Below are 17,108 nucleotides of genomic sequence, written 5' to 3' on the forward strand. Positions count from 1 at the left end.
CTTCTTCCTCAGTGTTGGCTACGGCGCCAACAGGGTGTCTTTGCATGAGAAACTCAGACTCTCGCTGCGCAACGACAGTATCCCAATATTTCTCTTCAACACGACTACGCAGCTTTCGGTAGTTGAGCTCCACCACGGCATGAACACACGCACGGTGACGCCGATAAGCGCGCTGGATGCACACCACTCGCGCCTCTAATACAAGTGCAGCGCAGCGCAGTTTCGTGTTTGTACTCTGTAGAATGCGTGTGACTTGAGCGATGCGGTTGTGGCGATGCTGCCGCCGCCGGTGGACCTTGGGAACCACGTACTTGGCAACAATGACCCTCGCCCACCCAATCAGCTTGTGAAAGCGATAGCGCCTCCAGATAGGGATAAAGAGACGCCGCAGCGTATCAAGCGCCGCACATGTGAGAAACGGTGGGCTTGAAGAGCCCAAACTATCAGCGCACGGTGAGCCGGGTGATCCCCCCTGTTCATCCTCGATGGCGGTCGTGTCCAGCTGAACGTTGAGGATGAAGTCCTGCACATTCTGAGGCTGCTGTGGCCCCTTGGGATTCCATCTGTGACATGTAGTGTTTGACAACTTATTATGAGAGCCATCCTTTAGCAGATTCGAATCCCCTTCGATGTCCACACGGGGATGGTCATTCACGAGCGAAGCACGGCCCACCGCGAGTGGGTTCTCGGCGTCTTCGCGAAAGCCTTTTCGGGAATCCACTTGTTGCAAAGAACCCCCACGTGTCTTGCTTAGTCGGTGGTGCTGACCCCACGAAATGCTCGCTGAGATAAGGCAAGGGCTGCGAAGACTGCAAGGCCACGGGACAGAGGCGGGAGCGGTGAAGACACCCTTCGGGGTGCGCCGCGCTGCGCTGAACAAAACCTGTCGCGGTGGACTACTCTGAGGTATGCTGTATCTGGAACTTGAACGACGCGCTCCTGTCGCTGGGGCCCTCGGTCTGGGGGGATTCGGCTTCATCGACACCTGCGAAAGGGTCCGTGCTGACGCAGAGTGCGGGTTCGACATTTGTGGATGGGAAACACACCAAGTCGGAAAGATGAGAAGGCTGGGTGGAAGTGATGATATCGATAAGCTACAAAAGAAAATGTATATATCTATATATCTATATATAAATATATATAAATATATGTACTTATATGTATGTGTATAATCTGCGGTGTTACGAGCAGGGGCGTAACACAAAGCGAAGGAGCAATTGAGGAGAAAGAAAAAGGGGGAGCCAACTCAGAAGGAGTCCAAGTAGACGGTGGACAAACCGCGGGGCGCGCATGTCCACGGGTGTTCGAAATCGCGTACAGACAAATTTTCTTTCAGTGTGTCTCGAGACCGTCAAGTCACAAAAACGCATGACTGCAACTCGCGGGCGGTTGAAGAATCTTCCTGGAGCAGTGAAACATTTAAAAAAAGGGGCCACAAGGGAAGCGATAGTATGAAGATGGGCGCGAGAGGCAGTAGTTCTGCACAGTCACATGAATATCCCCCACACAACTCAAACCAGTTATCCTCATAGTTAGAAAGTCGCCCTGGATCCCCACACATCGCAATCCACATCAACGCCACACATGTGCGTCAGTGCTGATGAGTACATATTCTCGTACCGGCAGGGGGAGGGAGGGAAGATAGCACGCAGTGTTGCGGCATGACAAAGCGGCTTACGCGCGTCATGATGAGCTGAGCCCTCCCCCCACCCCAAACATGGATGTGTCCTCTTATATTTCTTGTAGAGGGATCATGTGAACGCAGCGTCGGCACGCTTCAGATCGTTTAACCGAAAGACGTATGAGGCATGCCTCCCCCCCCTCCCCCTCTCCCACCCCGCCCCGGGAAAAAAAGAGAAACACGTAGAGGAAAAACAGCACCAACATGAATAATCGAGGGTTCGTACGTAAAACTGTGTCGAGTACGACTGGGTGTCATTGCAACCAGGTGTGACAGGGGGGAAGAGGAAGGGGGGGATCGACCAATGAGCACAACAAGCACCACTTATTCGGATTCCGAATATCGCACTCTTTCCTCCCGTTCTTTCCCCTCCCGGGAAAGAAAACAAAACAGGCCAATTCAAACATACCATCAACGTCACCTATACAGGGACAGAGGTGGGTGAGAAGAGGCCAATGCAATCGAAGGGCCCCCTCCCCCCAACAGCCCCCGCACCAGAACTAGAACCCATGAGATACACATACACGCAACGACAACAGCTGCAGTACACACACACACATATACAGAAGGGGAGAGAGTGAATTTGGAAAAGAAAACACAAACTCTCTCATTCATCCTATTGCCTCGGGGGAAAGGGGGAGAGCCATGCACGCCAAGCATAATCCTTTTCCTCCCCTCCCCTTTACGTACCACTCAAGTAATGAGCACGGATGCGAGACGGGGAAGGGGAGAAGTGAAAAGACAGAGAAAAACAGGAGTCAGTCGGCCCTCATCTCTCCCTATATCCACAACCGCTGAATCACCTACCTGCGTCTCGCCGCTGTTCCCTTCACGCGCTTCTGCGTGCGCCACTTCTTCAGCAGGATGTCTGGCGCGTTTCTGTAGGCCCATCGGTGACGATCCTTCGCGAACTCCAACTCATCAGCGATCTGCTTGAACACCTTGGCGAAGTCGACCGGTTGCGCTGACGTTTGCGCCATCTGCTGCTGTATCATCATGCTCTGATCCTCCGACTGAATATTTTCACCCAGCAGCAGCTGCAGCAGGCCTTGGTTGCCCGACATCATGAGGAAGTACAGGCTGAGCGAGGTGACATAGTTACAGTTCAGCACGTCGATGTCGAGCCCGCGCTGCATCATCTCACGAAAGCGCGGTGACAGGGGAAACGGGAATTTGGCAACCACAAAACCCGAGAAGAAGTAAGAGACAAGCATCATCATACCAATGTTTGGCACCATCATCATGAACTGGTTCTTGACCATCCCCATCATTATATTCGGATCGTTCATCATCTCCATTGGGTTCACCGGGTCTACCTCCTTCTGTAGCATGCCGCTCAGCATGCGCTCCGCACGGCGCTTGAAAGACTCCGGAGACAACACCGCCCCGCTGCTGAGAAGTAGACGACCGTAATTTTGTATGTTTGTGTTGCAGATGCGGACCATGTTTGGCTTGGCAGGGGATGACATAAGGATGGTGACGTAGTGGCGCAGGACACTCATCATCAGGACGATCACAAGCAACGGCAATAGCACCCAGTCCCGGATGCTGGGGTCCAAAAGAATGTTCTGTTCCGCTGTCATTGTGTGTGTGTGTGTGTGTGTAGAGTCGGCGGCGCGGAAAAAAAAGACAAGAGAAACTATGAACAATAGCGACTAGTGTAAAAAAAAAGAGAGGAGGAGGAGAAATCAGCGAGCAGCACAGTGTCAACGTGTGTGTGTGTGTGTGTGTGTGTGTGTACAACCCGTATATGTAGCAGCCGCGTATCCTCGCTTCTGGGCGGTGTGGAGTGCTTATGTGTAGCTAAGCTTAGTCGACCAAACGATCTACGCGATAAAGCCGCGCGAGGAGCGCGAGACAAAAAAAAAAGAGCACCACGACGACGAGACGCAAACCCCGCAATTGTATGACCACAACGCCAGGTGTGGTGCAGACGTAGAGAAGGAAATGGACAAGGAGAAAGAAAAGAGTGAAAAACATGGGACCGAGATGCCCTGCAAGAGGGAAGATGAAAAGTGAGAAGAGCGGCGAGCGACAGCAGACGAGTTGTCGGGGACAGAGCGTGGAATGAAGGAAGGAAGACGAGCGACGACGTGTCGTGGGAAGGTAATGGCAGCAATACGCGAGGGAGAGTAGCCGGTGCGGTCATGAGTAAAACACACCAGCATACCCGTTGAACGCATGCACATGAGAAAAGGTCAGGGTGAGTCTTCAGGACAGATGCTGCCTCAACACGACACCAAAGGGAGTATACATGGGAAACGCATAGAAACACTGTCTCTCTTGTGCCACGAGCGCCAATCAGGGAGCAAAAACGAGCCCCGATCCCAATAAAAGCAATCCGCCCACACGAGGCAGCAGCAGGAATCCTTAGAACACTCCAGTAGATAGAGGAGGGAGGGAGGGAGGGAGGGGACGAGAGAGGACCACAACGATGTGTTTCTGTGTATGTCGGTGACACAGGGGGGGGGGTTCCATCTGAAGTCTCGGAAGGAGTGGAGAGACGGTAAGGGGAGCAACGGAAATGAGAGGAGATTTGTGATGAACGAATCCCAATCCCCATCCCACCACCACCACCACCACCACCCCTTCCCCTTCCAGCGCACAGACGGAATAAGAAATAAGACGTGAGGAAAGCGGTAACAAAAAAGCTAATCGGAAAGGGGGGGATCGAGGGCTTCTGGAGAAGGCGGAGAGGGGGGCGTACAACCGCTCATCCAATGGCACACGGTCGAGACAAGAGGCCAACAATGACACTAAGAGAAAAATGACTGACTCGGGTAGCGGCGTCTGGCAGAACCAGCCACCTCACCGTCCTCTCTCACAATCGCTGCTTCCGGAAAAGTTTCTGCTGTCGCTCCAATAATCTTTGTAAAAAGACACCGAACGGCTATGCACCGCTCGACTCCTTGCCAATGTCCGGGAACATTATCTGGGTGAATGATGTGATGCGACGTGCATAGCGGCCAGGTGGGATAGTGGAGAGCGACTTTTGTTTCCACAAAAACGACTTGAAGAAGTTGGCAGTCCTTTTCTTTAGTGTGTACGCGGTGAGGGTGTCGATGATGCCGATGTAGTAGACCTCCTGGTTGTGAAAGCTGTAAACGATGTTTGCGAGCTCTGGCGGCTTCATGAACGGTTTCGCCTTATTCTCGAGCGGGTTGCCTGCCTTCGCAAGAGAGGCGGACTGCATCTCGGCAGACTTCAGTGTAGACGCGACACCGAACGGGGCTGAGATCGTCTTCTTCTCAATCATGTCCCAGCTTCCTGGTTGTGACGCTCTATTCTCTTGGTAGGTGACGCCGATAAGAAGAGAGTAGTCCATCAGACCCGATTTCATCAAGAAGTCATAGTCATTGAGCAACCGATCAATGAGCTCTTTGCGTTTGCTGGACGGCAGCCAAAAGACTCGCGTCAGGTCTTTATCGTGCAACGTGGGCAGTCTCCGGGCGTCCTCGGCGCCATTCACGGCGAGCGTATCTTCTCTGCCCCGACCATGCTGCAGTCTATCCGTACCTGGGGACATATACCCCTCGCAATTGCTTGGGGATTCAGTAAGATGAGAGCCGGGCTCGTTGGCGGGGCGAATAAGGCGTTCGCTGTAGAAAGTCTTGCCGCGTTTCGGGAAGCGGCCCTTGATGTCCCATCTTTCATGCAGTACCGAGGCGGCACCGAAAACATTGTTGAAGCATAGGATGTACCCCCTCTCTTCCCCTACTGAAACCTTCAGCAACATGTAATAGCGCATGAGAAAACTACTGGGGTAGGTGGCAATGTGTTGCGAGTACGCACGCAAAATATGAAGCAGAACGTGGACCTCTTCCTCCGCAATTGTCTTGCACATGAATATCATGCTCTTTGACCTAAGGAAGTGCGCACAAGAGCGACCCTCGCCGACTTCCATAGAAAGGCGGTCCTCGGGAAGCAGCCACTCGTCCGCGAAGAGCGAGTCTTCCACGCCTTCTAAATGGCGAATAGAGTAGAACACATCTGGGGCGTACTCTGTGACGTTCACTTCCACTTGCTTTCCCTTGCTATCTGAAGATAGAACAGTGAACTGTTGCACACCGCTGCAGCCCTTTAACGACACTGCCTTCAAGTCCTCGGCTACTTCACGCGTGCCGCGCATCGCCTGCGAGAACGACGCAGCCGCCTCAGTTTTCTTCAGGTGCGCTGCTGCTGCCACCCTCAATGCTGCAGCGACCTGCAACGCTGTGAGACCACGGCCACTCGTAGCGGCACCGCAGGATTGCCCCATGACGATCTTCTGTTGGGGGAGAGTCACAAACCCTCTTAATGTGTGCGTGTTCGAATGGGTGACGGGGGAAGGGAAGGGGAGAACCTTCGCAGGGGCCCTGCTGCGAATGCGGCTCTGGAATCGCACCTCAAAGTGCGTGCGCGCTCAAGAATAGCCTCGAAGCAGCGCAATTGTGGTGTGAGCGCGAAACTACAGATGCTAAAAGATGTTCCAAGGGAGGTAGAGGGAGGCAAAGCACGATATAGAAGTCAACGAAAACCCATGACGCTCCCTTAAATTGCGAGGAGAAGTGTGCATCCGATTGCCTCGCCGGGCCAACATAATATCCGCACCAGTGCCTGCAAACCATTCCCGTGTGACGATGTGCAACAGGATAATCCTTGATGGATTTAAAAAAATGTGCCGCCGTGCAACCAAATGGGAAACCGGGACGGGTGTGCTTTGACATGGGTTCCCCCTTCCCGCGTTCTTGTGGAGTTCAGGCCACAGCCGTTGCCATACATAGCCAAGAGAAAAAAAAAAAGAAACACTCAACCACAGAAGCTCCCACGTAATGCTGTGTGTAGAGCCTCACATATTTAGTCCAGGATCAGTCCCTCCTGTACCTGCGCAGAAGCTTCTCTTTTAAAGACAGCCCCTGACACTGCAAAGGAGTGGTGATCTGCGGCTGCTGCTGCTGCTGCTGGGTCATAGGTGGTTGATGATGGGGCTGAGATGCACTGGCAGACGCGCTTGCCGGCTGAGTGGTCACCTCGTCACGGCGGCGCTTGTGTGACAGGATCTGCTGAAGGATGTACGACTCTGCTGTCTGCTGAGAGGTAAGGTCATGTTGCGCCGGGCATGAAGCGGCAGAAATCTGCAACTCAGGAGACGGCGAAGGACCAACACTCCTGTCTGTCGTCAGGCATGCCTCTCCTTCAGACAGAGGACTCACCATGGGGCCGGTTCCGAAAATTTTTGCCTTCATGGCTCGGCGTCGCTGCTCACGCCAGTCCTCCGCGCTAGCACACAGCTTCAAGAGCTCCGGGTTTACATTTGACAGATCCCCGTCGTAGTCTGCCATTGCTTTGATCTACACGAGAGTTTGATAAGTGCAAAAATAGTGGCGAGTCGACTGCGTGAAGGCCAGAGGGGAGGGCGAAATGAAGGAAGCGGTCAGCGACGAATTCCCGTGCAGGCGGTACTCCGTCCAAGTCGAATCGAGATGTTTATGTGTTGACTATACCGCGTGTGCGTTGTGAGTGAAACAAAAAATTCCTTCAGCCTACTCGTTTTCTCGCCGCTTTCAGTTGTGTGCAGGAAGGGTGGTCTAGGCTGAAAAGGGGGACAGCTGATCTCATGGGAAAAAAAATGCCACGTCGAATGAGACGCGAAGGAATGCGCCCGTGCACAATCGGGATCGTTGAGCAGCAAGTCGTGTGAAAAAGAGAACGGAAGAAGAGCGCTGGCATTAATGCACACCCCTAAAAAAAAAAAAAAGAGGTGCGACATGACATCCCTGACCAGATAAAAGTAGCACACTTCTGCAGAGGTCGGTACACGGACGAGAAAGAAGCTCCCCTCCATCGCAAGGGGCGATAAAATGACATCATACCACTGAGTAAGCCGTCGTTGACACATGACACCGTCCTTTTTTTTTAATGGATGCATTGCGCCACATTAGAAAACGATCACACACACCATACAGTCCGATACACCCCATTCCTCACCGAATTGCACTACGCCAGGTGACTACGGTATCCCCTACAAACAATACAAAGTGATGTTGTTAGCGACCTTCTACGCTTCCTTGAGTTGTCTTTACCTTTTATAGCCCGGAATTACCTTTCTCGACATCTTCCGTGAAAATCAGCGGCCTGTGCCGACACACGCGACGCCTCATTCGTCCGGCCACGAGCACACCGATAACATCTGCCGCACAGCAGCTGACAGAAAGCCACAGGGCACGGAGCGCACGCAGGTGTTCATTGTAACTATGACAATTGTATATCTGTGTGTGCTCATTCGAAATGACGTCACGGAAAGCATGGATAAGTTCAAATCATAACCCTGCTGCCTCATGTGAGAACGCACAGCCTAGCTAGCATAGCCGTGGTGGCACGCACGCACGCACGCAGAAACCCAAGCATATCTGGATGCCGTTGAATAACTCCGCCACGTATAGGACTGACGAACGGCAAAGGACCTAAAGACATCGTCCACGCTCGGACAGCGCACAAAATCATTCTCGCACCACCACCACCACCACTTTCGGAATCGCAAGCGGCAAGCCACACACATGGGGTCCACACGCACCGCTCTCCTGCGAGTGAAACAGCCACCCGATGGGAACCAACAGCAGAGGTGCTGCACAGCCGCCCACCAGTAGTCCTCCCTCCTCCCCCATCACAAAGCGCATGCAGGTGTTCATTGTAACTATGACAATTGTATATCTGTGTGTGCTCATTCGAAATGACGTCACGGAAAGCATGGATAAGTTCAAATCATGACAGCTCAGGTGCACTGTACCAGAGACCTCTACAGCAACAGGAATGTGTGTATGTGTGTGTGTGTGTGTGTGTGTTTGGGGAGGGGGAGGGGCATCCCAATGTGAGACGCGCGTTGTGCAGAAAGATTCATCACAAGCACTCCTCACCCCCCTCACCCGTCGGGCGCGCGCGGTCGTTCGTCATCTCTTTACGCACTCGCCGGCACGAGCACACGCAGACAATACGTAACGCAACAGCAGATCAGTGGGGATAGACCACAAAAGGGTCAATGTCGTGCTTCAGTGAAGGGTATCAGTTCAAACAGAACGCATAAGTCAAATGATCATCGCCTCTGCTTCCGTCCACCGGTCGCTGCCCACTACACACACACACACACACACACGTACCGCAATCCGCAGTGTTCCCTTCTCCGGGAAGAGAGAAAAGACAACCCGCCCTCTCCCTTCGCCCTTCTGGCACCAAAAAAACAGCAGCAGATGCAAACGGTAGGACACACGCGACCGTACACGCCATACAGCACACAACCACCATCCTTCTCGTAGACTACGTACTCTCGGGCTTATTTTCTGCGAAGCGCTTCACTAATGCAAGGCAGCCTTCGCGGTAAGCATCACCCTTCAAAGATCTCCGGGGAGGCCCTATCGGCCTTGATTAACACACATGCATTGGCGCGACACGTATTCGGAGGAGGAGGTAGGGGTAAACATGTTCACATCGGGCGGTGCGATCGCCTCGACTATTACTCCCCGCTCGCAGGGCCGGTGTGATGTGCCTCTCTCTTTTTAATGGGACAAGTAGACAACAGAGTAAGGGGGGGCAAACAAAAAAAAAAGAGGTGCGACATGACATCCCTGACCAGATAAAAGTAGCACACTTCTGCAGAGGTCGGTACACGGACGAGAAAGAAGCTCCCCTCCATCGCAAGGGGCGATAAAATGACATCATACCACTGAGTAAGCCGTCGTTGACACATGACACCGTCCTTTTTTTTTAATGGATGCATTGCGCCACATTAGAAAACGATCACACACACCATACAGTCCGATACACCCCATTCCTCACCGAATTGCACTACGCCAGGTGACTACGGTATCCCCTACAAACAATACAAAGTGATGTTGTTAGCGACCTTCTACGCTTCCTTGAGTTGTCTTTACCTTTTATAGCCCGGAATTACCTTTCTCGACATCTTCCGTGAAAATCAGCGGCCTGTGCCGACACACGCGACGCCTCATTCGTCCGGCCACGAGCACACCGATAACATCTGCCGCACAGCAGCTGACAGAAAGCCACAGGGCACGGAGCGCACGCAGGTGTTCATTGTAACTATGACAATTGTATATCTGTGTGTGCTCATTCGAAATGACGTCACGGAAAGCATGGATAAGTTCAAATCATAACCCTGCTGCCTCATGTGAGAACGCACAGCCTAGCTAGCATAGCCGTGGTGGCACGCACGCACGCACGCAGAAACCCAAGCATATCTGGATGCCGTTGAATAACTCCGCCACGTATAGGACTGACGAATGGCAAAGGACCTAAAGACATCGTCCACGCTCGGACAGCGCACAAAATCATTCTCGCACCACCACCACCACCACTTTCGGAATCGCAAGCGGCAAGACACACACATGGGGTCCACACGCACCGCTCTCCTGCGAGTGAAACGGCCACCTGATGGGAACCAACAGCAGAGGTGCTGCACAGCCGCCCACCAGTAGTCCTCCCTCCTCCCCCATCACAAAGCGCATGCAGGTGTTCATTGTAACTATGACAATTGTATATCTGTGTGTGCTCATTCGAAATGACGTCACGGAAAGCATGGATAAGTTCAAATCATGACAGCTCAGGTGCACTGTACCAGAGACCTCTACAGCAACAGGAATGTGTGTGTATGTGTGTGTGTGTGTGTGTTTGGGGAGGGGGGGGGGAGGGGGCATCCCAATGTGAGACGCGCGTTGTGCAGAAAGATTCATCACAAGCACTCCTCACCCCCCCCTCACCCGTCGGGCGCGCGCGGTCGTTCGTCATCTCTTTACGCACTCGCCGGCACGAGCACACGCAGACAATACGTAACGCAACAGCAGATCAGTGGGGATAGACCACAAAAGGGTCAATGTCGTGCTTCAGTGAAGGGTATCAGTTCAAACAGAACGCATAAGTCAAATGATCATCGCCTCTGCTTCCGTCCACCGGTCGCTGCCCACACACACACACACACACTCACACGTACCGCAGTCCGCAGTGTTCCCTTCTCCGGTAAGAGAGAAAAGACAACCCGCCCTCTCCCTTCGCCCTTCTGGCACCAAAAAAACAGCAGCAGATGCAAACGGTAGGACACACGCGACCGTACACGCCATACAGCACACAACCACCATCCTTCTCGTAGACTACGTACTCTCGGGCTTATTTTCTGCGAAGCGCTCCACTAATGCAAGGCAGCCTTCGCGGTAAGCATCACCCTTCAAAGATCTCCGGGGAGGCCCTATCGGCCTTGATTAACACACATGCATTGGCGCGACACGTATTCGGAGGAGGAGGTAGGGGTAAACATGTTCACATCGGGCGGTGCGATCGCCTCGACTATTACTCCCCGCTCGCAGGGCCGGTGTGATGTGCCTCTCTCTCTTTTTAATGGGACAAGTAGACAACAGAGTAAGGGGGGGGGGGCAAACAAAAAAAAAGAGGTGCGACATGACATCCCTGACCAGATAAAAGTAGCACACTTCTGCAGAGGTCGGTACACGGACGAGAAAGAAGCTCCCCTCCATCGCAAGGGGCGATAAAATGACATCATACCACTGAGTAAGCCGTCGTTGACACATGACACCGTCCTTTTTTTTTAATGGATGCATTGCGCCACATTAGAAAACGATCACACACACCATACAGTCCGATACACCCCATTCCTCACCGAATTGCACTACGCCAGGTGACTACGGTATCCCCTACAAACAATACAAAGTGATGTTGTTAGCGACCTTCTACGCTTCCTTGAGTTGTCTTTACCTTTTATAGCCCGGAATTACCTTTCTCGACATCTTCCGTGAAAATCAGCGGCCTGTGCCGACACACGCGACGCCTCATTCGTCCGGCCACGAGCACACCGATAACATCTGCCGCACAGCAGCTGACAGAAAGCCACAGGGCACGGAGCGCACGCAGGTGTTCATTGTAACTATGACAATTGTATATCTGTGTGTGCTCATTCGAAATGACGTCACGGAAAGCATGGATAAGTTCAAATCATAACCCTGCTGCCTCATGTGAGAACGCACAGCCTAGCTAGCATAGCCGTGGTGGCACGCACGCACGCACGCAGAAACCCAAGCATATCTGGATGCCGTTGAATAACTCCGCCACGTATAGGACTGACGAATGGCAAAGGACCTAAAGACATCGTCCACGCTCGGACAGCGCACAAAATCATTCTCGCACCACCACCACCACCACTTTCGGAATCGCAAGCGGCAAGACACACACATGGGGTCCACACGCACCGCTCTCCTGCGAGTGAAACGGCCACCTGATGGGAACCAACAGCAGAGGTGCTGCACAGCCGCCCACCAGTAGTCCTCCCTCCTCCCCCATCACAAAGCGCATGCAGGTGTTCATTGTAACTATGACAATTGTATATCTGTGTGTGCTCATTCGAAATGACGTCACGGAAAGCATGGATAAGTTCAAATCATGACAGCTCAGGTGCACTGTACCAGAGACCTCTACAGCAACAGGAATGTGTATGTGTGTGTGTGTGTGTGTGTGTGTTTGGGGAGGGGGGGAGGGGGCATCCCAATGTGAGACGCGCGTTGTGCAGAAAGATTCATCACAAGCACTCCTCACCCCCCCTCACCCGTCGGGCGCGCGCGGTCGTTCGTCATCTCTTTACGCACTCGCCGGCACGAGCACACGCAGACAATACGTAACGCAACAGCAGATCAGTGGGGATAGACCACAAAAGGGTCAATGTCGTGCTTCAGTGAAGGGTATCAGTTCAAACAGAACGCATAAGTCAAATGATCATCGCCTCTGCTTCCGTCCACCGGTCGCTGCCCACTACACACACACACACACACACGTACCGCAATCCGCAGTGTTCCCTTCTCCGGGAAGAGAGAAAAGACAACCCGCCCTCTCCCTTCGCCCTTATGGCACCAAAAAACAGCAGCAGATGCAAACGGTAGGACACACGCGACCGTACACGCCATACAGCACACAACCACCATCCTTCTCGTAGACTACGTACTCTCGGGCTTATTTTCTGCGAAGCGCTTCACTAATGCAAGGCAGCCTTCGCGGTAAGCATCACCCTTCAAAGATCTCCGGGGAGGCCCTATCGGCCTTGATTAACACACATGCATTGGCGCGACACGTATTCGGAGGAGGAGGTAGGGGTAAACATGTTCACATCGGGCGGTGCGATCGCCTCGACTATTACTCCCCGCTCGCAGGGCCGGTGTGATGTGCCTCTCTCTCTTTTTAATGGGACAAGTAGACAACAGAGTAAGGGGGGGCAAACAAAAAAAAGAGGTGCGACATGACATCCCTGACCAGATAAAAGTAGCACACTTCTGCAGAGGTCGGTACACGGACGAGAAAGAAGCTCCCCTCCATCGCAAGGGGCGATAAAATGACATCATACCACTGAGTAAGCCGTCGTTGACACATGACACCGTCCTTTTTTTTTAATGGATGCATTGCGCCACATTAGAAAACGATCACACACACCATACAGTCCGATACACCCCATTCCTCACCGAATTGCACTACGCCAGGTGACTACGGTATCCCCTACAAACAATACAAAGTGATGTTGTTAGCGACCTTCTACGCTTCCTTGAGTTTTCTTTACCTTTTATAGCCCGGAATTACCTTTCTCGACATCTTCCGTGAAAATCAGCGGCCTGTGCCGACACACGCGACGCCTCATTCGTCCGGCCACGAGCACACCGATAACATCTGCCGCACAGCAGCTGACAGAAAGCCACAGGGCACGGAGCGCACGCAGGTGTTCATTGTAACTATGACAATTGTATATCTGTGTGTGCTCATTCGAAATGACGTCACGGAAAGCATGGATAAGTTCAAATCATAACCCTGCTGCCTCATGTGAGAACGCACAGCCTAGCTAGCATAGCCGTGGTGGCACGCACGCACGCACGCAGAAACCCAAGCATATCTGGATGCCGTTGAATAACTCCGCCACGTATAGGACTGACGAACGGCAAAGGACCTAAAGACATCGTCCACGCTCGGACAGCGCACAAAATCATTCTCGCACCACCACCACCACCACTTTCGGAATCGCAAGCGGCAAGCCACACACATGGGGTCCACACGCACCGCTCTCCTGCGAGTGAAACAGCCACCCGATGGGAACCAACAGCAGAGGTGCTGCACAGCCGCCCACCAGTAGTCCTCCCTCCTCCCCCATCACAAAGCGCATGCAGGTGTTCATTGTAACTATGACAATTGTATATCTGTGTGTGCTCATTCGAAATGACGTCACGGAAAGCATGGATAAGTTCAAATCATGACAGCTCAGGTGCACTGTACCAGAGACCTCTACAGCAACAGGAATGTGTATGTGTGTGTGTGTGTGTGTGTGTGTTTGGGGAGGGGGGGAGGGGGCATCCCAATGTGAGACGCGCGTTGTGCAGAAAGATTCATCACAAGCACTCCTCACCCCCCCTCACCCGTCGGGCGCGCGCGGTCGTTCGTCATCTCTTTACGCACTCGCCGGCACGAGCACACGCAGACAATACGTAACGCAACAGCAGATCAGTGGGGATAGACCACAAAAGGGTCAATGTCGTGCTTCAGTGAAGGGTATCAGTTCAAACAGAACGCATAAGTCAAATGATCATCGCCTCTGCTTCCGTCCACCGGTCGCTGCCCACTACACACACACACACACACACACGTACCGCAATCCGCAGTGTTCCCTTCTCCGGGAAGAGAGAAAAGACAACCCGCCCTCTCCCTTCGCCCTTATGGCACCAAAAAACAGCAGCAGATGCAAACGGTAGGACACACGCGACCGTACACGCCATACAGCACACAACCACCATCCTTCTCGTAGACTACGTACTCTCGGGCTTATTTTCTGCGAAGCGCTTCACTAATGCAAGGCAGCCTTCGCAGTAAGCATCACCCTTCAAAGATCTCCGGGGAGGCCCTATCGGCCTTGATTAACACACATGCATTGGCGCGACACGTATTCGGAGGAGGAGGTAGGGGTAAACATGTTCACATCGGGCGGTGCGATCGCCTCGACTATTACTCCCCGCTCGCAGGGCCGGTGTGATGTGCCTCTCTCTCTTTTTAATGGGACAAGTAGACAACAGAGTAAGGGGGGGGGCAAACAAAAAAAAAAGAGGTGCGACATGACATCCCTGACCAGATAAAAGTAGCACACTTCTGCAGAGGTCGGTACACGGACGAGAAAGAAGCTCCCCTCCATCGCAAGGGGCGATAAAATGACATCATACCACTGAGTAAGCCGTCGTTGACACATGACACCGTCCTTTTTTTTTAATGGATGCATTGCGCCACATTAGAAAACGATCACACACACCATACAGTCCGATACACCCCATTCCTCACCGAATTGCACTACGCCAGGTGACTACGGTATCCCCTACAAACAATACAAAGTGATGTTGTTAGCGACCTTCTACGCTTCCTTGAGTTTTCTTTACCTTTTATAGCCCGGAATTACCTTTCTCGACATCTTCCGTGAAAATCAGCGGCCTGTGCCGACACACGCGACGCCTCATTCGTCCGGCCACGAGCACACCGATAACATCTGCCGCACAGCAGCTGACAGAAAGCCACAGGGCACGGAGCGCACGCAGGTGTTCATTGTAACTATGACAATTGTATATCTGTGTGTGCTCATTCGAAATGACGTCACGGAAAGCATGGATAAGTTCAAATCATGACAGCTCAGGTGCACTGTACCAGAGACCTCTACAGCAACAGGAATGTGTATGTGTGTGTGTGTGTGTGTGTGTGTTTGGGGAGGGGGGGAGGGGGCATCCCAATGTGAGACGCGCGTTGTGCAGAAAGATTCATCACAAGCACTCCTCACCCCCCCTCACCCGTCGGGCGCGCGCGGTCGTTCGTCATCTCTTTACGCACTCGCCGGCACGAGCACACGCAGACAATACGTAACGCAACAGCAGATCAGTGGGGATAGACCACAAAAGGGTCAATGTCGTGCTTCAGTGAAGGGTATCAGTTCAAACAGAACGCATAAGTCAAATGATCATCGCCTCTGCTTCCGTCCACCGGTCGCTGCCCACTAACACACACACACACACACGTACCGCAATCCGCAGTGTTCCCTTCTCCGGGAAGAGAGAAAAGACAACCCGCCCTCTCCCTTCGCCCTTATGGCACCAAAAAAACAGCAGCAGATGCAAACGGTAGGACACACGCGACCGTACACGCCATACAGCACACAACCACCATCCTTCTCGTAGACTACGTACTCTCGGGCTTATTTTCTGCGAAGCGCTTCACTAATGCAAGGCAGCCTTCGCGGTAAGCATCACCCTTCAAAGATCTCCGGGGAGGCCCTATCGGCCTTGATTAACACACATGCATTGGCGCGACACGTATTCGGAGGAGGAGGTAGGGGTAAACATGTTCACATCGGGCGGTGCGATCGCCTCGACTATTACTCCCCGCTCGCAGGGCCGGTGTGATGTGCCTCTCTCTTTTTAATGGGACAAGTAGACAACAGAGTAAGGGGTGGGGGCAAACAAAAAAAAAAGAGGTGCGACATGACATCCCTGACCAGATAAAAGTAGCACACTTCTGCAGAGGTCGGTACACGGACGAGAAAGAAGCTCCCCTCCATCGCAAGGGGCGATAAAATGACATCATACCACTGAGTAAGCCGTCGTTGACACATGACACCGTCCTTTTTTTTTAATGGATGCATTGCGCCACATTAGAAAACGATCACACACACCATACAGTCCGATACACCCCATTCCTCACCGAATTGCACTACGCCAGGTGACTACGGTATCCCCTACAAACAATACAAAGTGATGTTGTTAGCGACCTTCTACGCTTCCTTGAGTTTTCTTTACCTTTTATAGCCCGGAATTACCTTTCTCGACATCTTCCGTGAAAATCAGCGGCCTGTGCCGACACACGCGACGCCTCATTCGTCCGGCCACGAGCACACCGATAACATCTGCCGCACAGCAGCTGACAGAAAGCCACAGGGCACGGAGCGCACGCAGGTGTTCATTGTAACTATGACAATTGTATATCTGTGTGTGCTCATTCGAAATGACGTCACGGAAAGCATGGATAAGTTCAAATCATAACCCTGCTGCCTCATGTGAGAACGCACAGCCTAGCTAGCATAGCCGTGGTGGCACGCACGCACGCACGCAGAAACCCAAGCATATCTGGATGCCGTTGAATAACTCCGCCACGTATAGGACTGACGAATGGCAAAGGACCTAAAGACATCGTCCACGCTCGGACAGCGCACAAAATCATTCTCGCACCACCACCACCACCACTTTCGGAATCGCAAGCGGCAAGACACACACATGGGGTCCACACGCACCGCTCTCCTGCGAGTGAAACGGCCACCTGATGGGAACCAACAGCAGAGGTGCTGCACAGCCGCCCACCAGTAGTCCTCCCTCCT

At 52.8% G+C, this 17,108-nt stretch overlaps 3 protein-coding genes across 3 annotated transcripts; all 3 read right to left on the reverse strand.

Moving 5' to 3' along the window:
• Positions 1–2,484: 2,484 nt before the first annotated feature.
• On the reverse strand, positions 2,485–3,264 carry JKF63_00030 (uncharacterized protein; the record flags this gene model as incomplete). The annotated part of the gene is made up of 1 exon (XM_067896084.1): positions 2,485–3,264. The coding sequence occupies one exon, from the start codon at positions 3,262–3,264 to the stop codon at positions 2,485–2,487; it is 780 nt and encodes a 259-aa protein (XP_067752241.1).
• A 1,307-nt stretch (positions 3,265–4,571) lies between these two features.
• JKF63_00031 (uncharacterized protein) lies at positions 4,572–5,939 on the reverse strand (the record flags this gene model as incomplete). Its single annotated transcript, XM_067896085.1, has 1 exon — positions 4,572–5,939. The coding sequence occupies one exon, from the start codon at positions 5,937–5,939 to the stop codon at positions 4,572–4,574; it is 1,368 nt and encodes a 455-aa protein (XP_067752242.1).
• Positions 5,940–6,528: 589 nt separating this feature from the next.
• On the reverse strand, positions 6,529–7,002 carry JKF63_00032 (uncharacterized protein; the record flags this gene model as incomplete). Its single annotated transcript, XM_067896086.1, has 1 exon — positions 6,529–7,002. The coding sequence occupies one exon, from the start codon at positions 7,000–7,002 to the stop codon at positions 6,529–6,531; it is 474 nt and encodes a 157-aa protein (XP_067752243.1).
• Between the last annotated feature and the right edge of the window lie 10,106 nt (positions 7,003–17,108).

This window comes from Porcisia hertigi, chromosome 36, assembly GCF_017918235.1.
Source record: "Porcisia hertigi strain C119 chromosome 36, whole genome shotgun sequence".
NCBI classification, from domain to species: domain Eukaryota; phylum Euglenozoa; class Kinetoplastea; order Trypanosomatida; family Trypanosomatidae; genus Porcisia; species Porcisia hertigi.